At 32.7% G+C, this 23170-nt stretch overlaps 1 protein-coding gene across 1 annotated transcript in view; it reads left to right on the top strand.

Annotated features, from left to right (window-relative positions):
- Positions 1-22668, top strand: part of LOC133198204 (transient receptor potential cation channel subfamily M member 8-like) — a 31856-nt gene extending 9188 nt beyond the window's left edge. The window contains exons 11-23 of the mRNA XM_061334328.1: positions 557-632; positions 717-848; positions 1664-1777; positions 2137-2236; positions 3007-3238; positions 3807-3869; positions 6338-6490; positions 8054-8320; positions 10995-11187; positions 12343-12499; positions 12778-12950; positions 20858-21017; positions 22176-22668. Coding sequence (XP_061190312.1) covers positions 557-632; positions 717-848; positions 1664-1777; positions 2137-2236; positions 3007-3238; positions 3807-3869; positions 6338-6490; positions 8054-8320; positions 10995-11187; positions 12343-12499; positions 12778-12950; positions 20858-21017; positions 22176-22668 — 2313 coding nt within the window. The remainder of the gene's footprint in view (positions 1-556; positions 633-716; positions 849-1663; positions 1778-2136; positions 2237-3006; positions 3239-3806; positions 3870-6337; positions 6491-8053; positions 8321-10994; positions 11188-12342; positions 12500-12777; positions 12951-20857; positions 21018-22175) is intronic.
- Positions 22669-23170: the final 502 nt, after the last annotated feature.

The following is a 23170-nucleotide window of genomic DNA, read 5'->3' as shown; positions in this document are numbered from 1 at the left end:
ACATTATGTGTTTGTCGAAAGAATTTTTTTTTTTTTTGCATTTTTATCGGGAAGGGGTATTCATTGTGTAAGATAACCCTTTTAGTGCAATCTATCTATGTCATTTTTATCATTAAGTAATTTCAATGCATGAATGCCTTTAACAATATGAATTTTCTCCGCATTGTGGAGAGGACTACCTCAGGTTTTTCGAACTTGTGTCCAATCCCGTTGTATATTGTCAATAAAATATGTTTAAAAAATCCAATAATTTTTTTTTTATCATTTTTACATCCCTTCTGACTCAAAATAATCATTAGTGATATTGCTAAAAGGCAGTCAACAGAGAATATTTGGTATGCATGTTTGTTGGGCTGATTTGTTGAATATATAAATTTGATAATCCCCCTTTTTTTTTTTGCTTTTTTTACCTTTGTCGGGATGTGTTTCTGTAGAAAAAAAAACAACAACACAAGTTAAAATTTTTTTCAGAAAAAATAGGAATTAAGGAGTTACCTTGAATGTTAATATTTTACCAATAGTCCCTACATTTCATTTAACTATCTCTACATTTTAGCAAATCGAGGAAAGGAAGGCTGAGGAGTTATGCTTTACTCACAGAAGAATTACGAGGAAAATTCAGGAAAAAGAAAGTGAGAATCGCCAAGCAGAAAGAGTACTGAAACGACTTACTGACCCAGAAGCTGATGCCAAAATAATTGACAAAATAAGGAAAGTTATTACTGAAAGAAACAAAGAAATTAAAGACCTGAAGGAGGATCTAAACACCTTTATTAAAGATGATAAAACACAGAAAGAGATTTCCGAATCTGCCAAAGGATTATGTCGGGAAATCTTGGGATACAAAGGTAAAATTTAACTATACAAGGATTATCAAAGGGTTCTTGGACTGTTGATATAAGAATAATACTGTGTAGCCTGTGCTTATACATGCATATGTACAGCAGAAGATTAAGAAAAATTAAAAAAAAATTATCTTGATAGTGTGATGAATTGCCAAATAAAAAAGACATGACACAGTCATGTATTTTATTACGTTCGACAACATCATTGCTTCTCAGTGTCCACTCCCTCTGCCTCAGTACATTTTTAATAACAAGATACCCAGGAGCAACCTGATTGAACCTGGCTTACTTATATGACATTCAAGTTTCATGAAAAGCCGATTTCAAAGCAAAGTAGTATAAACGGATTTATACAAATGATGAAGATCCTCACTTGACTTCTGCACTTTACTTTTCAAGGCGACTTTATTTGGATACCAGGATCTATCTATCTGATTTTTTGTTTCATTTGAAAGGAGGAAATCTGAACTTATTTTGAATGTCTTCGACTGCTTTAAATATTTTCTAAGTTTCTCTCAGTTTTGCATTGTGAAGCCTTGTAATTTTATAAACTTGGATAAAAGGCAACCCCCTCAGCCGTTATATTGAAGGAGACTTGATCGAACTGTTTTAAATAACGCTTTGTATACAAACTAATTGATTCGTTTTCAAGTCTTTTTGCCACAAACATTTTTACATTCGTCAAATTAACGTACTCTACAGTACCTTCAAAACCATACTGACTGAAGTTTGAGCAAAAAAGACAGTAATGAATAACAAAATAGAATTTTTTTCAGAAACGGAAGACAATGATGGACTCGAAGAAATAGAATATGAAGATATGGAGCAAAACTCTAGCTGTGTGAAGATCTCTGATATCCTGCTTTGGGCGATATTTGCAAATCGAAAGGAAATAGCTGAAATTTGTTGGCTTCGAACAACAAATCAATTATGTAAGCTCAAATGGTCCCATCAAATAGAAATTCTTATACTGAGAGAAATATCTGATTTCTTTAGAGAATGAGTAATAGATAATAATTTTATTTTATTTGTATTATGAAAAGAACATTACGTCTATGACAATGTAAATGTCGACAAAACATGTAGGAAAAGAGACAAAAAAATCTTCTTAAAATCATTAGATAATTGATCAGGTAACAAGAAAATTACTGTAAAAAACTCCCTCTCAATATGTTGACAGACTTAAAATATAAATTATACTTTACCCTTATGGTGATAAGCATTGTTAACTTCTACATTTTCGAACTTTTATTCGGATGTTAAAATCATTTGATAATGATCTTCATCTAAGTGAAGGGCCTCGTCTGTGCTGCAGTCCTGCGAAAACTTTCCAGAAAGGCGGACAACGTAAAGGAACAGAATCTGTCCACAGAATTTGCTGATCATGCAAAGTAAGATTTTTCTTTTTCTTGCAAATGTCGAAAGAATTGAAATTAATTAAAATGAAATTAAATGTAACACAGAATATTGTACAAATCTTATTTAAGTAAACTTTTACTACCGCTAATTAAAGTATTTATGTGAACCTGTGAGCCTGACTCTTATCTAACCCACATTTGATGTACAATATATTGCTTAAGTTTTTGGCTTTGCCTTTGTCAAAAAGAAAGTTAGCATGTTCTTTTTGACCTCAACATCAATATACGAGCTATGCTTTTTACACAGAATTCAAATTAGGATGCTTGCAACTGTTTTATCGCTAATTAGAAAAAATCCTCATTTTAGTTCCTGCTGTGTTTCCCAAGCCATTCTATGAACAAATTCAAATCTATCTCTTATATTTCCTATATATCCTATCACCTTCTCATATAACCTATCAATGGGTCGTATTCTGTTCTGACTTCTTTCAAACCAATCGTTAGGACTTTTTTTTTACACTAAATTTGACTACGGAATGTTCCATTTACCTGATAAATACATATGCCTCACGGAGGATGTGTCCGGTCAACAGGGGATGCTTACTCCTCCTAGGCACCTGATTCCACTTCTGGTATTTCCGGGGGTTCTTGTTTATGCCCTTTTCACATATTTGTATTGTTTGTAGATTTTTTTTTATCGATCACTGTTCGTCATCTTCACCTTTTTCATATGGTTGTTCTGTTATGAACTCTGGTGAGAAAAAGGCTTTTTTCTTCATCCTGTTTTTAATTTTCATACTCAGGATGTTTGAAGACAGATGTTTGGCATTAATGGACGGTATGTATGATGAAGATAATAAAAACGCAATAGATCTTATGGATGACGAGGCAAACGTTTGGGGTATGAAGTCTAGTCCTCTTACATTCGCCCACGAAAACTTTATGTATGACGTTGTTGCCCACACTTGTTCCCAGAAGAACATGAACAAACAATGGTACAACAATTTAGCTCCAGACTTAAAACCATTTCTTAAGGTAAAATTTATATAGATATATCACCATTGATCAAGAAACCAATTTTTGTACTTTGATGTGCATCGGATAAAAAATAATACTGCCGTGTTGGTATTATGCAGAAGTCGGTCGTCACTTAAAAAGTCAAGCTCTATTATCCTTATTTGCTGAATTTGGTCTCGGTTTTTAAGGTATCATCCGAAGGACCGGCAACTTTCACTTCAAAGTGCCGAGCGCATGGCGAAGGAACGGTTACTACCTATTTTTTTTTTATCGACTTAGGTCACTCACAGCCTTCCGATTACGGAGCGAGCGCTCTGCCGACTGAGTTACTGTGACGGTCGTCAAATAAATGAAGAACAGTGTTGGGCGTTTTAAGTAGATATTGAAAACAGATCCATGTAGAATTCACTGTGCCTAACAATTTGTAGTCATAGTACTAATCTGAGAATTAAAATCTTGCTTCATATTTTAGATGGAGTCATAATAGATAAATGTCTCCCTTTTAAATATCAAATAACTATTTCGAAAATAAGATGTCGCAGAAATTTGATGATCTACATTTTTGTCATTTATTTTATTTTTTCAGTCTGTGTTTTGGAAACCAAGGATGTTTTTTACCGCTCCTCTGACAAAATACATGTTCAACTACGTATGTAATGTTCTCAAACTTATTGTGTTACTTCAGTAAATATATATTTCTTTGGTTATTCAAACATCAGTTAATAATTACAATGTTTATTAATTTTTAAATGAAGTTTATACTTGTGAGATTTGAAGTTTCAGTTAGAAGCATATTCTTTTTAACCATTAAATTTTATACCAAAATACACGCTGCAGGACCTGTCCAAGTGCACTCTAGCTACAAAGTTTTTCTAAAATGCTGCAGGTTTATACAAAACGCTACAAGGTTTACACTAAAGGCTACATTGTTCACATGAAACGCTACAGTGTTTGTACGAAACGCTGCATACCCCTACTGATGTTATTGTGATATTAATTCAAGGCACTAGGTCTTGGATGATCAGTACAAAGGTTATAGGGTAGAACAGGGTTTATAAATAATGTATTTGGCAGTAAACAGAAATTCCTATAGTCTGTTTCATTTATATACATGGACCATGCAAAACCTTTCTGATAGATTTTCGTGATTTTAGAAAGGAAAGGGTGAGGAATAAAATCACGTGCTACTTATTATTTCTTTTTTATAAATTACTGCGAAGATTGGAGCGTCATGGCAATTCCTTTTTGAAATTGCCCAATAGGCTGGTAGAAAAAAACTGTCATATTTACTACAATGAAAAACCTTTGTTTACCTTATATGAATATTATTTTTATTGCAATCTTACCCCCTACATGTAACAAGAATGAGTAGCAAAGTATGTTGGCCTACTACCTTCACAGTTTACTTCGAGCACGTTGTTCAGGTCCATCTAAGATGCAATATTTTATGATCTGCGAGAGTGAACTAATTGAATTTTTTTTATTGTCTTTATTACAAAAAAAAAAAGAAAGAAAGATGTTCTCATGAATACGTTTTTTTTTAATAAGTTCTGCTTCATATGAATACAAGAAGGCCTGCTAATAAAGACATAAAGACGCAAATCCCCTTACAGAATGGCTTTGGGAAACCTAGAATTCTTCTTTTATTTAACAATTGTTTGTAAATGTGTGCATGGAAATGATAGGTAATAATGGACATGTTTTTTTTTTTTTAATCTATGAAATGCATGAAAAAATATCATTGTGTTGTTCTGATTGCCAATAAATTTGGTCTTTTCTAAGCGTAAAATTGCTGCAGTGTTCGTAGTAACAATAAAGCAATTCAATTAATTCAGCTGATTTGTCGGTTTTATGTCTCTTTGCTACCTACTTTAGCATTTAAATTTAGTCTGACCCAAGAAAATATAGTTTCCTATGCAAGCATATGTTTGTACAAAATAATTTAAATACATATATGTAGCTGCAAAAATGAAATAAAGAATACTTACTGAAGAAGTATGAATGAATTCTAGAGAGATTAAAGTACATTTCCATTGATATTATTCTTCGCTGAAAACTGAAACGTAACAATACTTTTCCCTTTACCGTGTCTCCACGTGCTAGCTATAGTTACTTTCTACACTTCTGTGAATAATTTACCTTATATATTAAAAGTCTCGATACAGTCTCAAATAATGTCTGATCTGTAATTAATAAGCATTGTTTTAGATCTGTATTATTATGATAAAAGCTCATTTTAGTACTGATATGCATATATCAATTAACACAATTATTGGTTTGTAGTAATATGGTGTAAATTGCGTTTGAAATGATTTTGTATTTGATGTAGTGAAAAGATTATTCTTATGTAGATTTATTCAAGTTTTATTTTTAATTCTTAAAGTTGATCGAATTCGTGGCACAGTTAGTTCTACAAAAAGGACACGGGGCCTAATTTAAATGGGAAATATTAACTACGACATCACACAAATCTAACAATCACAGGATGAACCTGCATCATTCAGTCAACTGAATGGTCTCTTAAAGGTCTGGAATGGTCACACTTTCCTTCACCTTTCAGTTAACTGAATGGCAGAGTGTCATCCTGTGAATTCTTGAATGAGTTATACGACAGTATCAGTTAACTAGGAAATATTCGGAAAATATATGAATAAAGTCATAAAAAAAGACATTGCATCCAAGCTAATAGTTTTTAAAATATTTGCAAATATTTTATTTAATTATTAAATACATTTTAAGATATGAAAATATTACGTGATCTGCCTCTTGCTGCATACAATCTGCGTCAAGTTTTACGAAATGACGTCACATCGACAATTGCATCGCAATATCCAGTGACTTGTTTCTATCTTGCTATGTGGGGTTTAACTCACGACAAAACAGCATTTTATAGGAAGTTTTAATGTAGTTAAATCGTCTCCTTTAGTATAAAACCGCAAAACATTTTATTTTGTGATTTTGTGTAGAATTGTGAGTATTGTAGATGTTATAGTTAATATTTCCCGTATAAATTAGGCACCGCCTCCTTTATGTAGTCTTAGCTGTGCTGTGCGCAAAATAATATAAGAGACATGACAACGTTTAAAAAAAAAATCCATTATTTTATTTTTTCTACAGTTCATGTTCATGTTCATGCTAGTGATGTACAGTGCATTTGTGTTGACACATATTGGTTCCGAGATTGACTCACTTGATACAGAAAACTTCTTTGAATATTATGTCTACTTCTGGGGAGCTGGTGACCTCATTGAAGAACTTATAAGCTGCTTTGTAAGACAAATATCATCATAAATAATTATCATGTTAAAAATATAACAACTGTAAAATTATTTTATAATAATAAGAAATATATACTTTTTCCAATCTACATGTTTTACGAATGTTAATCTTTATGCCAAAAAACTAAATTTATCAACAATTAAGTTCTGTTAGAGACATGTTCCTTTTTAGAATCAAGGAAACAATTTGGTCTTTTTAAAGAACATTAAAAAGGATAATTTATAAACTTTTGTTATGACATAAGACTTGATTAATGTGTTGTTCCTTGAAGCATATACATGGATACATACAAACCATAAATTTCTTTAAAGAAAAGAATGCAGAAAACACTGATTGTTTTCCAAAAATAAATTATTCCGAATGAACATAAACATTATAACCGATGAATTTCTAATGTATCATGCAAATAATAGAATAATTAACACAGATTATTCAATACTTAACGGAGATTTGCCCCTGAAAAATGAACTTTTCAAATATTTCGTTAACTAATTGACAACAATTATTAAGTATTTGGCCAGTATTTAGAAATAATTTTTGAATATCTAGACACAAAAAATATGTTTTAATTATCATATGCATATGGTGCGTTGGTCAAGGATTTCTTTCAATTTCGCCCGGCGACATAAACATTATAACCGATGAATTTCTAATGTATCATGCAAATAATGAAATAATTAACACAGATTATTCAATGCTTAACGGAGATTTGCCCTGAAAAATGAACTTTTCAAATTTTCGTACACTAATTGACAACAATTATTTATTTTTTGGCCAGTATTTAGAAATAATTTTTGAATATCTAGACACAAAAAATATGTTTTAATTATCATATGCATGTGGTGCGTTGGTCAAGGATTTCTTTCAATTTCGCCCGACGCAGTGGTTAGAGCGTCTGCTCTAGAGTTGCAGAGTAAGGAGTTGATCCTAACATCGCGTGTTCGAATCCCACTGCGGGACATAGAGACCGGTCCTTTGTATAAACCGAGGTCCCGTGTCGCAGTATGTCCTGGCACGAAAAAGATCCCTCACTGCTCAATGGCCCTGAGTGACGAGTAAAGGTCAAAATTTGTAGCCCTCCACCGGCAAGTGGTGGCGTCTCCAAATGAGTGAAAAATTCTCCCGAGGGACGTTAAACAACAAACAAACAATCTTTCAATTTCATTTAACAGTATCAGTGCTGTTTCGTTTATTACGAATTAATTAGGTCATATTATTTGACAATCGATAAATAACAATATGATCTGGCGCAACAATCCTTGAGAAATCATTGATATTTCTGCCAGAATTTGCAATTATATGAAATTAATTATCCAAAAGTTTCCATTAAATTTTGTCAATATGGAGACACCCGGGAATAACATAATGTACCGAATATGAAGAAATCTCGTTATAAATCTTGTAGTAAATGATGATTATGTTATGTACAGATTTTTAACTTAATAGCATAAATGAAAAGAAAACATCAAAAGTGTTCATTTCATCCTGGGACTTTCTTCGATTTTATTTTAAACTTGATAAAAAATATTAAAATGTTTGAAAAAAATTCTTTAGGGCTGTTTGGAATCAAGAGGTCGATCTCACCGCGGATATTACTCTAGACTGAAGAGATATCTGTACGACTTCTGGAACGTGGTGGATATTCTGTCCTATGCCTTTTTGATCACAGCATTGTTTGTACACGTTTATCATCCCTCCGCTGATTTTACTGTAGCAAGGAGAATATTTTCCCTGTCTCTTCTTGTTATGTACTTGAGGTTTCTTGAAGTTTTTCTAGTGGACAGGAGAATGGGACCAACTCTACTCATGATAAAAGAAATGGTAAGTCACATTAAACTGTTTTTATTAAATCAATAAAAGATTTTTTAAAGCATATTTACCTACTTATCCCAGTTATCTTTATGACAATAGTTTATTTATTTTAGTTGATACTAAACATATATCTAAAGTTAAGCTAAGGAGGAGCTGGACCTTGTGATCGGAAAAAAATCAATCTATTTTTTGTCATATTCCGTATGTCAATTAGTAAGTCCTACATATCTTGAAGCTATTCTTCCATCAGATTTCTTGACTAATTTAAAAGATGTCGCTCAAATACTGCTCCGTAGGTGTCTTTATGAAGCGTTGATTCTTTATATTTACAGGTTCCCTTTTGAATCCATTATGAGAAGTTTTAAAGCACGATTAAGAAATATGTATGAGGATGTACATGTACTTCTCTTTAAATATTCTAGAAAATTAATAGAATTTAAAATTTGTATAGCAGTTTTTTTATTTTCACGTTACGTATGAATTGGATAAATAGTACTCTTTCCAAAACAATTGCATTGAAAAGAAAGAAAAAACATTTGATTTTTTTTTCTATCAATAAGTTTATTTTTTCAAATTTACGTTTGGACTTAAGTATTTCAATGTTTCACCTGCAGAGCAGAGCGACACTTAGGGATAATTTTTCCCGGCGTCTGTCTGTCCGTCTGTCACCCCTATATATTCAGAACTGTAAGAGGTATGGATTTGATATTTTGTACAAATATTGCTTGGTACTGTGCCTTTTGTAAATCACCATGGTTAACAACCTTGTGACCCTTGAACCTGACCTTTGACCTACTTTTCAAAAATAGTTCATAGTGTCGATATACAGCATATTTTTGACATTTTAGAGGTAATTTTATGCTATTAAGAATGTGCACAGTTTTTCATAAAATATTAGGAAAAATACCAGTGTTACACATATCTTGACATAATTTTCTCACTATTTCATGTATTATGACGTCCTGAAGTGCGTCATTATCCTCAAATTCTGAAAAATTCATCAAAAAAGGCCAAAAATTTAAGCTATTTTTCAATATTTTGCATGGACCCCAATCTCTGATCTAAAATATTTAATTATATAATGAAACACTCTTTCAGAAGATTATAACTCATGTCTTATATTTTGGATCACGGGATGGGCTCATATTTTGATTCTTTGCTGAAGGTGCTCAAATACATCCATTTCGTTCAAAATGTAACAACATTGCATTTTCACAAAGCCTGTCTTTCAATACCTGGACTCTCAGAGGAAACTTTTTTATAGGGAATGAAAGCACTAAGTCTCTACTTTATTTTGATGTTTGAAATAGAACTTTTGAACTTGGTTAGTGACTTGGTATACGGACAGGGCAATTTTATTGATAAAGTGAACCTAGATCTTTCATGAAGAACTCAAACAAAAAAAGTGATAATTTGTTTTCCGTTTGATTTTAAACGGCATGATGCTATGTAGCGAAAATTGTCGTGAAAAGCCAAATTCGATTAATAGAAGTGGACCCTGCGTTAAAGTGATACTAATGTAGATAGTGAATAAATGATTTAATCAAAACAACGTGTCTGTTAATGGCAATTGAATTCATTATCTCTCTCTCTCTCTCTCGAACAGTCAAACAATGAAAATAATAAAATGATAGGTACACTGTTTGAAGCATACTAAAATGTTGCAAATATGCAAAGAAATTTAAAAAATGAAATACTAGCGTGTTTGACTTGTGAGACGTGTAGTATAGGGAAAAGGAGTGAGTCAATCAAATAACAATTTAAAAAAATTGACATGATCGATAAAATTTTTTAGATATTTTTATATCACATGTTGAATTTTACATTTTGTACAAAATTACACAACTACTGATGATTTAGCATGAAATTAACAGAGATGATGACGTAGTCAACAGAGTTACGTGACATGTGTCCTGCTTCTCCATAAGGGACTTTTTGGAACCTTAAAGAATTATAACTTTCATTTATCTTAAGTAAAATTCAAACAAAATGCTTTCTTTGTCAATGCAGGAATTAACTTGCAAATATTGCAGAAAAAGAACGCTACGCTCCTAACCGGGTAATGTTTTTTTTTTTTTGCAATTGTTGCACTCGTTAATTCCTGCATTAACAAAAAACAAAAAATGTTTCAATTTGCAAATATTCATGAAAGTTGGTTTAAGTTTATAAAATATCGTTTTATTAATCTGTACGTCTTGGCATGTTTCTTTGATGGAACAGCCAACTGTTTAATAATTCTTTCTTATACAGGTGACCTTCAAAATCCTGTCTAACTAGTTTAGTGTTAAATGATTGCTTTAGGGATGTGGTTTTCACATGAAATAAAGGAGAAAAAATCAGTTAATGTAAATATATCTATGTAAAATATACGAGTATTGTGTTGGTATTCATGATAGGCATGCCAAAGCTGCCATAAAGTATTATTCTCGATAGGAAAATACTTGCCGTATAACGGATAATTTAGCGATTTTATCCTAAAAGAAAGCATTTATCTTATAGCATAATTAATTTGTAGCGACTTTAGGGATAATTTTATTCATTTACTTGGACAATAAATGGAGTTTTCGACATCTAATTTTAGCTTTGCCAAGACCATCGCTGATAAAACCAAAATTGATCACTAAAAACCCATTATATGGTATTTTAACAACTTAGTGACCATTTATATGTGAGTATTTTGTAGCTGAAGGATCTCCTCCGATTCCTTGTTCTGGTCGTGTTTGTTGTACTTGGTGTGGGAATATACTACCACGCTAATTTATGGCCAGACCACCCAACTATTTGGAATGGAGACTTGCACAACTGGAGGATTTGGAAGATAATTTATTATCCTTACTGGCAATTATATGGGGAAACGAACAATAACCTTTTGCAAGGTAAGGGAATGACATGCTGAAGGGATTACATGTAGAAAATATTTCACAGGTTTTTAAGACTTTAGAGAGAAGCTGCATATTTGCCCGAATACTTCGTAATAAAACCTTTATTCCTAATGTCTTTCTTTCATCACTGATCTTTATTTAATGCATTACAAATAAATACTTGTCAGATGTCACGAAGTAGGTATGATGGTTAACAGTTCAGAGAATGCAAAATTTGTTTATTTTTCTATTTATGTACAATTTGTAGGTTTTAAAAAAATCTTCTTTTTTTTGAAATTTATTATGACGGGTATTAAAGATTCCATTAATTGCAGAATGAATACATACATATATACAACATGTTTTTTTCTGCAAAGGTTGCAAAAGTTGACAAAGAAAGTACTTAATTATTTATATATATCACCGGAAGCCCCAAATTTGTTTATTTTTCTATTTATGTACAATTTGTAGGTTTAAAAAAAATCTTCTTTTTTTTAAAATTTATTATTACGGGTATTAAAGATTCCATTAATTGCAGAATGAATACTTACATATATACAACATGTTTTTTTCTGCAAAGGTTGCAAAAGTTAACAAAGAAAGTACTTAATTATTTATATATATCACCGGAAGCCCCAAATTCGTTAGGTTTTAGTCATGCCCCATTTCAAGTCGAATGAATATCGAATCAGAAATCGCATCGTGTGATCCCACCTTTACAGCTCAAGCCTAGCCAGATCTCTTTGCGTGAAACAACTATTCCTGTTTCTACACGTTCCCTGACTAATTTTATGTATTGTTTTAAATACATGTGCATGTCTTCCCGCAATCACCTTTAAACAATCATGTTTCTGTAGCCTGACTGTCACCAAACTTTATCAATAAAGAACTAAAGATGAAGAAGCTTAGTTTCACGACAATCTACTTTACAAATCCGGTAAAACACACCTAAATCGTGATTTAAATTGCCAGAAAGAGGAAAGATTATTGTTGTTTTATCACATTGAATATTACCATATATTTATCATATTGATGTGTTAATTAATGCAGCAGATGCGTGCTCAGGTTGTACAAACACGAAAAGCATTGGGAATAAAGAACAAAACAATCTTTTGAAATTTTACTGAAGAATGAGGGAGTGTTGTGTAAATGAGTATTTTAATTATATAGGGGAACTCAAAGACTGTACTAACGATACAAGCATTTGGAAGACAGACTTGTCTAAAGAGCGATGTCCCAAGGAGGACTGGACCGTCTCAGCCGTAGCCGCTTTATACATGCTGTTTTCAAACCTACTTTTGGTGAATCTTGTTATTGCCATGTTCAGGTACCATTCCGAAATATCTCTCTTTGGGGGGGGGGGGGTATGGTTGGGGTCTTCCTCATTTTTTGTTGTGTTTTTTAATTCGTCTGTCGTTTTTGGTTTTTGTTGTTCACTTTTTATTTGGGTATTTGAATTAAACTTTATGTGCTCTTTGAAAACTCAAATCAATGACTGTGACAAAGTATTTATAAATTTAAAAGTTTGTAATAGTGTTGATTTTTAAATGAAAGAGTTTCGTCATGTTAATATTTATGAGTAAAATTAATCATTCATTCATTTAGTTATACATTTGAAAAAGTCCAGAACAATGCTGAAAAACTTTGGAAGTTTCACAGATATACGGTCATCAATGATTATGAGTGGAGAATCCCCTCTCCTATCAATTTTCTTTTTCTTCCTTACCGACTTTGCTGCTGCCCTGGACGAAAAGTTGCATGTAAAGACAAATTAAGAGGTAATTTAATCGTCACAATTAATTCATTTAGAATTTTGGTGTTCAAAAGCTATTCAAAGAGCAAGAGCCACTAAGGGCCTTTTTTGGCCCTGTCAATTTCTGAAAATTCAAAACTGCATAGTTTTAGTCGACAAAGCAAAAAAAATAATACTTGAACACCTGGTGAATGAATATCTACTGACAATGACGTAATTTTCTTGCAAGTCAATGCATTATGACGTCATGAATTGCGTCATTATTCACATATCCTGAATATTCTACAACAATTGCCAAAAGATGATGCCATTTTTCAATATTTTATATACAGCACAACCTCCGATCCAAAATGTGTGAATATATTATAAAAGAACTGTTAATGAAGATTATAAAACATATTTTAATTTTTGGATCGAGGGGTGTGCTCATATTTTAGTTCTTTGCTGAAGGTTCTCAAAGACATCTGTTTTCTGCAAAATTCAGTAACATTGCAAATTCACCTGTTTTTTCATGCCCGGACTCTTCCAAGGCAATTCTGTTATATAAACTGAAAGCACTAAGTCTCTACTTTATATTAATCTTGAAAGTGGTACACAGGATGTAAGTCAATAAATTGGTATATCTACAGGGACATTTTATGCTTAAAGTGAACCTAGCTCTTTCTTTTTCTCCAAAAGAATGTGTCAACAAGAAAGAGGCACAGAAAGAAGTGGAAATCGACAAAAAGCAAAGACTTTATAGAATGCATCTCCAAAGAAATACAGCAGTCAAAATATTTAATAAAATATGATTGAGGACAGAAATCAATGTCAAGTTATATTACATTCCAGATACTGTTTAATATTTAAAATATGGACATGTATTTAAGTGTTTTTAACATAGAACCTACGTCGCATGACTTCATAGTTAAATGAACAAATCCAAGAGCGTCTCATCTAATGAAAATACACAACTGTGATAATGTGAGTGGTATGCAACTATTTTGAAGCAATGCAAAGTTGCTAAGAAATCTTCAATTGACTACAATATCTTGAACATTTGTCGTCTGAGTTAGATCTATTAAAGATTATGTTCAGTGTTTGTAATATCTATTATGAAATGATTTGTATTCATTTTGCAATTATTGTTCATTATTCATATGAATTTTAATGGTTCATGTATAATAATAATATTTCGCTAAAATATTAATTTTTAAATAAAAATCTACATTTTTGATAAATATTCACAATGTAAATCTGAAAGTAATACCAAAACATTCATTTAATCATTAAATCATGTATAAGTACAAAAAGGTCAATAGAAGTAGTAAGGATAAAAACATCTCTCTCACCCTCATTAACTTGCGGGGAAAGTGTAAATTTCAATCACTTTTTAATCATTTGAATTTGTTCTACATCATATTAAGGATTGAAAACACTGTAACAAGAACTTTCTGTAATTATTTACAAATTTAGAGTTGTAGGTTGACTAAAATATTTAGCTCATTTGTCTTTATTTGTTGAAATGTGGATTTAATCTCCCATGTCAATTAAAGAAAAGGCATTTAATTTTGAATAATATTTTTAACTATTCTTCAGTTAACAAGTCTTTAAATGAAAATGTGTGAAGAAGTATTTTTGTGATTTTCTATATTCTCCTTATGACTATGTACCTACATGTATAAAAATGGCTGAAAATTATAGTCGCATTGTATAATTATCATTCCAAGTTGCACCCGCTGCTCTACATTTATTAACAAGGAAATATGCCATATACTTTCAATTAGTATACATAAGCGAGTGCTAATTACTCATTTTGAAAAGTTTAAAAATCTTGTGATAAAGACGTTTACGGCATATGCTTTTTCTTTATACTGTTATTGCAAAAAATAATGGTATAAAGGGCATATAAAATACATGGTTACTGTCTTACTAGAAATAGGGTGAACTCATTCTGCAATAGACAGCCTTGAATTCTAGTAACTACTAGCAATATTTCTATCGACGGAATATTATAAAAATGGAGCTTAACGTATATTATGTGATAAAAATATGAATATGAACCGTGACTGTCCAACAATTTTTTCGGTTTACGGGTCTTATAATTCTTCAGAATATGATAAACAATGCTTTCAGACAAACTGAAATTTTATGCAAGAGACTGAAAAATAATCCAAAATATTCTGATGCTTTGGAAAGTAGTAAATGTATTTAATTTTCCTTCAGTCTTAATTCATGTATAGTGAATGCTGTATCCTTGTATAAACCCATGAAGGAAATGTAACACTTTTCAAATAATTTCTTAGAGATATATTTGATTGCCTGACGCCACGTGCGTCAGGCAGTATAAGGATTAAGATTTCAGGGATTCGAAACTAAGCGATCATTCTTAATGAGCTAGATTTTGTGCAAGCTGATTTACATCGGAATTTGTTACCTGCATTTAAACTAATACAGTTTGCAGAAGAAAAAATCATATAACTGATGTAAAATAATGATGTGTTTAATTCCTTCAATTTTTTTGCATGCACATGTTTATTCTTCGCGATTCTTTGTACGAACATGTCCGTGTAACATTTTTTCTGCGTTTCTAAACTACTGGATCAGTCCATTTGCCTTCTACGAAAGGGGTGACACAATCATTTCGCGCCAAGTGTCACATGTAAATTATCTTCGCGCCTTTTTCTTGGGTTGTTCTATTGAATGGGTATGATGACTGACTTCTATACAAATAAATAAAGTTTATTCTTAAGCTCCAGATTTTTTATTAACAGTAAATTTTATCTCATTTTTTTAAGAGAACACATTGTATATGGACAGGTAACACTAAAGCAATGGATCTGCTGATTATTCTTACTATTTATTCCATAAGTGGACTAGTCTAATCATAAGCAAACTCCCTCCACCCAGTAAATGGGACATCCCTTCTTGATTCTGTTTTCCACCCAACCTTTCTTTCAACATTACATCTATTAATAATGTACGTTACAAGGTAAGGTTTTTTTTAAAAAAGCTTAGAAAGTCAGCGAGTAGCATATTATTTCATGCTTTGTGATGAACAAGGGTTTCCTTTTAATACAGTGACAAGAGTGTAGGTCAGTACCCGTAGAGGAATGGGCTTCACTCCCGTTAGGTTCTAAGTAAAGAATCGGCAAAATGAAGAAGACATCATGATCTGTACTGGTTTTCATTTCATAAAAAAGCACGTTATTTTAATTATGAGAAAGGTCCTGAAATCGATTGAAAAGAAAAACTAACAATTTCAAAACTGTTAATTAAGATGTATTTTAAGCTCATTTATAATACATGTACTTCTATATGGTAAGACCATCATCGCGTGATTTTTGTCCGGGGAGGGGGGTGGGTGTTATTAGTATCTTGTTTTGCGCTAGCTATAAAATGTACAAGTCATTTGCTTTGATTTCTAGAGTAGGATTGAAGCATTTTTGTCTCAAACACTTCAAGACAACTTTCCCAGTAAGAACTGTTCATAATTTACTTCGTCGTCGAGAACGACGGAAAACAGACCAGTCTATAAATAGAGGCCGTCTCATCAATCTATCACTGACCATTAAGAAGTGCGCCCTCAAGTAAGAGAGTACATGTAATATGAATTTCTTTAAAACGAATCATCTAACTATTTTCCTAGAATTATCAGTGGCGGATCCAGGAATTTCATAACGGGAGGGCGCAGTAGAAGGCAGGGGGTCTGGGGGGCTATATTGAAACCCCAGTGGGTCCAGAGCAAAGCCCTGATGGGGGTTCGGAGGCTGACGAATTCTTACAAATAAGAGGTGTTTTTTCCTTGATTTTAGGATAATGAACATAATAGTTCTTCATACAAAAAATTCAACCGGGGGGGGGGGGGGGCACGCCCGGCGCGCCTGTGCTGTATCCTCCTTTGATTATAATCTACGCTAGCGCACTTGCAGTTTCATCCCAACGTAACTATAGTCAGCCCGTGGGCTAACTAATAAATGACAAAATAGTGCCATGTCTTAGATATTCGTTAATCTGTAGTATTTGGTTATGAAATTTGACAAAGTCAACAGTACATCTTGTACAATGAAGTATCTCAAATATGTCGCTCCTTGGTGACGAAAACGTTAAGCACCTCTTCTGCATATACGTTCCATAGATATTGATTGATTAGTCAGGCAAGCTTTTTGAAAAGCTATTACTTGTAACATGTTTTAATTCATGTGATTTCTTCACATATTTTGCGAGTATAAAAATTTGATATTTAAGAATGCTTAATGTAACGACATGTGTTGTATTCTTTTCTTTGACATTGATTTATTTTCGCGTCATAATGATTTTGATTTTGTGCAGATTAGTTTTTGTGTTATAACATTGCAGAAAATAATGGTATAAATGGCATATAATAAACATGGTTATTGTCTTGCAATAGGGTGAGTTCAATTGGGTGGGTGGGGGGGGGGGGCACACACACACACACACACAAAAATGATTCTGAAAGTAAAAATAAAAGTATATATTGACTTCTAGAATATAGTCAATTAATAAAAGATAAACACTACTAAAATTAAATTTCTTCTAAATTTTTAAAAAGTATCTTTGGATGTCTTTACTAACAAAAAAGTCGCCCGCCTGGCGCAGTGGTTAGAGCGTCTGCTCTAGAGTCGCGGAGTGAGGAGTTGATCCTTACGTCGCGGGTTCGAATCCCACTGTGGGACGTGGAGACCAGTCCTTCGGATGAGACCGTATAACCCGAGGTTCCGTGTCGCAGTAGGTGCTGGCACGAAAAAGATCCCACACTGCTCAATGGCCGTAAGTGCCGAGTATAGGACAAAATTTGCAGCTCTCCACCGGCAAGTGGTGGCGTCTCCATATGAGTGAAAAATTCTCGAGAGGGACGTTAAACAACATACAAACAAACAAAAAACTAACGAAAAAATCGTGAGAGGCAAAGTTTGTATTTTTTATGTCTAGAATTCTTTACCATATTCTTCGATAAATAATTTTTTTCAACAAATATTTCTTTTTGCATTATACAGGAAACCCGATAATCCGGAAGTGCCATAAGCACAGCATTTTTTTAAGTATTTAACCACACGAATCATTTTTAAGACAACATTATCAAACCGATAAAAATTGTATAAAAGTAAACAAATGAACTAAATCATTGGAGCTTTGGGAGAAACATCGTCTATATTTCATTTCTTCAATTTTAATTTTTAAGTGAAGTTTTGATGGAATTTTAAAAAAAAATTTATCAAATTCTAATTTTCTTAGAATAAAACCTTTCATTGGTACTAAAGTGCTGTACAACAAATTATGAACATAATCCAGAAAATAAGTAAATGCATTTCATTGATACACAGTAGAATTCAAAGGATACTTGACACCAGGTGAGAGAGCAGTTCGGGTATGTCGACGTTGAATAGACAAGGGCCGAGATGTCGTTGGGGAGGGGGGGGGGTCTAGACCTGACAGGAAGACGTTGTACTGATTATGCAGCTAGTTCTCTTGTTACGAGAGCGCTTCCATCTGTCACTTTTTTACGGTATACACTCAGTTCTTTTCCACGCCTAAATAGCTAAGTTGTATAAATGTATATAAAAGTATTCATTTTTCTGTAAATCTTTTTCTTACATTTCCTAAGGCAATAGTAAATATGAATGGAAAACATCTACATTTTAATTTATAATTATTCTATGATGAATTAAATTTAGTATGTTCATGTATTATAAATTGTTTTTTTTTTATTTAGACACATCAGTGAAACAAATTAAATAAATAGAAAAAAAGAAATAAGTATATATGAACTACGAAACTTGTACGTATGGAAAAAAATTCTGTTAATGTTATCAAGTTCATTAAGTGGTCTCTACTTTGTGTATCATTTTTGTATCAAAACTTTAAATAATTGTACAAACATGTAGTCTAGAGTCATAAAACCATAACCATTTTACCAGACAATGATATTTATATAAGTGAATTGCTTGTACTTGTATTTGTGAAAAAAAACTTGTTATTGATTTAGTCGATTATTTTTATACATGTATTTGTTTAAAAATATTTCTTTCTTCCTTTATTTATTTATTTATTTTTGTACACGTACCTACTGCTTAATGCCTCTATAATTCTCAATACTACGTCAATAAATGTATAGCTCTTAGGACTAGGACTGTTTCAAGAAATTATCATATTTTATTTTTCGACATAAATATTTTCTACAAATCGACAAATTAAAAAAAAAACGAATGACTAGTGAATCGATTATTTCATGTCAAAGATAGGATTTAACTTTTGATTTACGCTTTCTGCGTGGTCAGAGTACTTGAGGTTTATTTATTTATTAAATAACTAACTACATGTAATTAATTAAATAATTTATTCTTACCCTATGTTCTTGATTATATACCAGAGTAAAGGTATACAGTTTTTCTCTCTCTTCAACACCTGAATGAATCGTAAATAAAATAACAAAACTTCGGGATTTCTGATAATAAAAATAACAAAAATTCGGGATATCTCGAGTGTTTCTTCTCAAGGTAAAGATAAAAAAGAGAGGGTTTCCGAATGCACAAAATCAACACAAAACACGATACAAGAATCTGAATCTGATAAACGATCTTCATGATAAACGCAAAACCTTATTAACGGAAAACATGATAGAGAACGCAAAACCCGATAAACAGAAAACACGATACGATAGGATACGATAGGATACAGGTACGATACGATAGGATAAACGCACGATACGATAGGATAAACGCACGATAGGACACGATAGAATTGTAAATAATAACGATGCGGGTACTGTAGCTATTGTACAGTTTTGTTCAGATGCATAAGAAATGCCCACCGATAAGTTTATTTTAGTTGTACGTCGACTTCAAAGAAAAATACATTTGGTCGTGCAACAATGAAATTTAATGCCCACAGACCTATAGACGAACAAAACGTGATTTTATCTATCTATTAAAAAGAGATATTTCCTTCTGAGGCAATTTTAATTGTAAAAATCATTCTGGTTCCTCTTTAAGTAAACGTTTTCTACTTTTAATAAATTTTTAATGCTTTTTTAAGAAGTACTTAATTTATACTTTCATTACTTATATACGTTCACGGTAGCTCAGTCGGTAGAGCGAGCGCTTCATAATCGGAAGGTCGTGTGTTCGAATCACGACCGCGAATGACCTAAGTCGATAAAAAATAGGTAGCAACTGTTCCTTCGCAAAGCGCTCGGCACTTTGAAGTGAAAGTTGCAGGTCTTTCGGATGAGACCTTAAAAAGCGAGGCCCCGTGTCACGGTAGGCATTGGCACAATAAAGAACCCTCACTGCTTAATGGCCCTGAGTGCCGAGTGCAGGTCTAAATTTGAAGCTCTTCACCGGCATACGGTGAAGTCTCTATATGAGTGAAAAATTCTCGAATAGGACGTTAAACAACAATCAATAAATCATTATTAATATATACAAAATTTTACTGTAAATGCTGTTTCTCCAGTTGAAGGACCTGTTTAGTTTCTTGTTCTTGGCGATGTTTGTTGTCGGGGTTGGTATTTACTGCCATGTAAATCTATGACCGGATCATCAGACGATCAGGAGTGAAGATAGGACAGATTGGAGAATTTGGACGATAATCTACTACCCTTACTGTCAACTCTACAGAGAATCATTCAGAGATTTGCATCAAGGTCATATGGCAATTACGTTTTGGATTTATAGATGTCAATTAACTATAAAATTAAGTTTCTTTTAATCAAATAATCATGTATTGCTATTGAAAAGTATTTATAATTCATATATAAATATTTTTCCAGTTCTAAACTGGGAAAGAATATTTGTATGCTATCCCAAGTTTGCTTTATAGGATAAATAAAAGAAATTTAATCTTTATTCTCATACAAAAATGAATGTAAATGCATGTGCTCAATCCAGCGCTTTTAAGGAAGGAATAATGATGATATGTTGGTCATTATAGGCGAAGACATCTCGAACTGTACCAATATAACATCCGTCTGGGAAGCCGATACCTCAATCGACCGTTGCCCACAACAAGACTGGACAGTGTTAGCTATCTCAGCTTTTTACATGCTCTTCTCTAATCTTCTGTTGGTCAATCTGGTGATTGCCATGTTCATGTACAATAATGATTAATGATATCATTAAAAGTCTAAATATACAAGTTTTAATTATATAAATTTAATTTTTTAAAGAACTTTTATGATGCAAAAAACGAGTTTTAATTTACATACATTCTATACAGTATTGCAAATCAAATTAAAATGGAAAGGATAATTTTTACATCCTCTTTGAGATTGGATTTGTGGACTCTTTAATACAAATGTTTGTTTAATATTTTTTCTCACTTTTTAATTTCTAAAAAAATATTTTATTGTTCAACATACATTTTTCAGCTACACATCTGAAAGGGTGCAAAATAATGCAGAGAAACTATGGCGGTTTGAGAGATATACGGTAAATAACGACAATGATTGGAGGATTCCGTCCCCTATCAATCTTATTTTTTCTGCCTTATCGTTTCTGTTCCTGCCCAGGAAGACAAGGATGTTGCTTACATAAATGCAGGCCTAGGGGTATGTAAATTTGAATCTATTCATCAAATTTATTATTATGAGTATTGCAAGGAATAGCAATATAATTTGGCGTCTGTCTTTCTTGTGTCTTAAATTTTTTAAAATTAATGGTGATATTATTTCATCCTTACTGTTTTATGTATATAAAAATTTTGGCAAAGGCAACAGATATGTGAATGATCCAGTCCTAGAATGTTGTGCTAAAAAGGTGGCGGAGGAAAGAACAGAAGCAGAAAAGGTTGTGAGATTCCGAAAAAAAATTCCAAAAGATAACAGCTTTCAAAAAACGGAATAATTTTTAGAGAGGAAATGGTTCATTGAAAGCTAAAGTTACAAAATTAGATGTGAAAAATGTGAAAGAGACAATTCGTCACCAGAAGATTATTTTATAAATAGTACAAATTAAGTATAATTAATTAACACAAGTACAATAATTGTTACATTAAAAGTTTAATTCTAAAGTTAAAACTTATCCAAAGGGTAATTTACCCGGGGGTATTGCATTTCCTGTGCAATACCTAGATCTCGGTGCCAAGACTCTTACCATAGCAGTTAATTTCCCCAAATTCGCGTAATAATGTCAAATTCAATGTGTTATCGTTGTGGAGAATTATTCTACAAAGGACATCTTATCAAGTGTAAGGCGATGAATCGACAGTGCTTTAAAATGTCAACAATTTAGCCACCTTTCAAAACAATTAGGAACTCTGAAACCAAGCAAGTGACCATTCTTTTCGTGAAAAAGAAGTCCGTCCACAAGAAAGAACGAGACCAAAAACGCTGGAATGAATTTCAATCTAGGCACGTGTCTGCCATGGAATTACCAATCAACAGCATTGAATCTCAGGCTGAGTTTCTATTCGCGATAAATTCCCTGTCTACAAAGCCTTTAGGTGACCAACAACGCAAGAACACAATATTAACTGACAAAGTGCGGAATTTCAAGAAAACAATTGAGAGCCAGCAAGAACAACTTACATCCTTAGAGAGTAAACTCTCAGCTGCGTTGAAGAAAAACAAGGATGAAAAAGAAAGAAAGAAAATATTTGTTGATGACCTGGAAGACAAACTGAACGACGCGCGAACAAAGAACAAAGCTCTGGAAAAGAAGATTGGACAAATGGACACAGAAATTTTTGAACTGAGAGAAGCCCTTCGGTCCGTGTCAAATCGGCTGGTAGCAAAGGAGCGTTAGTTAAGTTTTAGTAGGTTAGTGACACCGGTACCCTGTGTTCCAGTTCCAATACAGAAGAAAAGCGTCGGAACCAACACGGATACTTGTAGCCCCAAACAAGTCAACGACGCATCCACACAAATGCCAGCTAGCGTACAGGACAAAAAATATATTATCCCCCAGGCCCTACCAACCATATAGAAGCTAAACAGTTCTCGCGGAAAAAGAAACCGAAACGTAACAAAGAACAACAGAATGCTGTGTCTCCCAATTACCCGGTATCAACCTTCACAACAACAGCGCTTTTCACCCTTTCCCCGACAGCCTTCCGTACCGACAGCAAATTATGCTCCCTTTTATGGATTTTGACTTTGAGCTCCGGACTATCAGTGACTTTTTAAAAATTGTTTCAAAATTCAAAAACATTTAAATTCTTGTCATATTTTTTATTATTCAATTATTTCATAATATGTACCCTAACTAAAAATACTATAGTAAACTATAGTTAACTATAGTATCAAAG

The sequence above is a fragment of the Saccostrea echinata genome, unplaced genomic scaffold (genome assembly GCF_033153115.1).
Source record: "Saccostrea echinata isolate AGI-Se365-2 ecotype Australia unplaced genomic scaffold, CSIRO_AGI_Sech_v1 ptg000033l, whole genome shotgun sequence".
NCBI lineage: Eukaryota > Metazoa > Mollusca > Bivalvia > Ostreida > Ostreidae > Saccostrea > Saccostrea echinata.
This window is presented reverse-complemented; position numbering and strand designations above follow the sequence as displayed.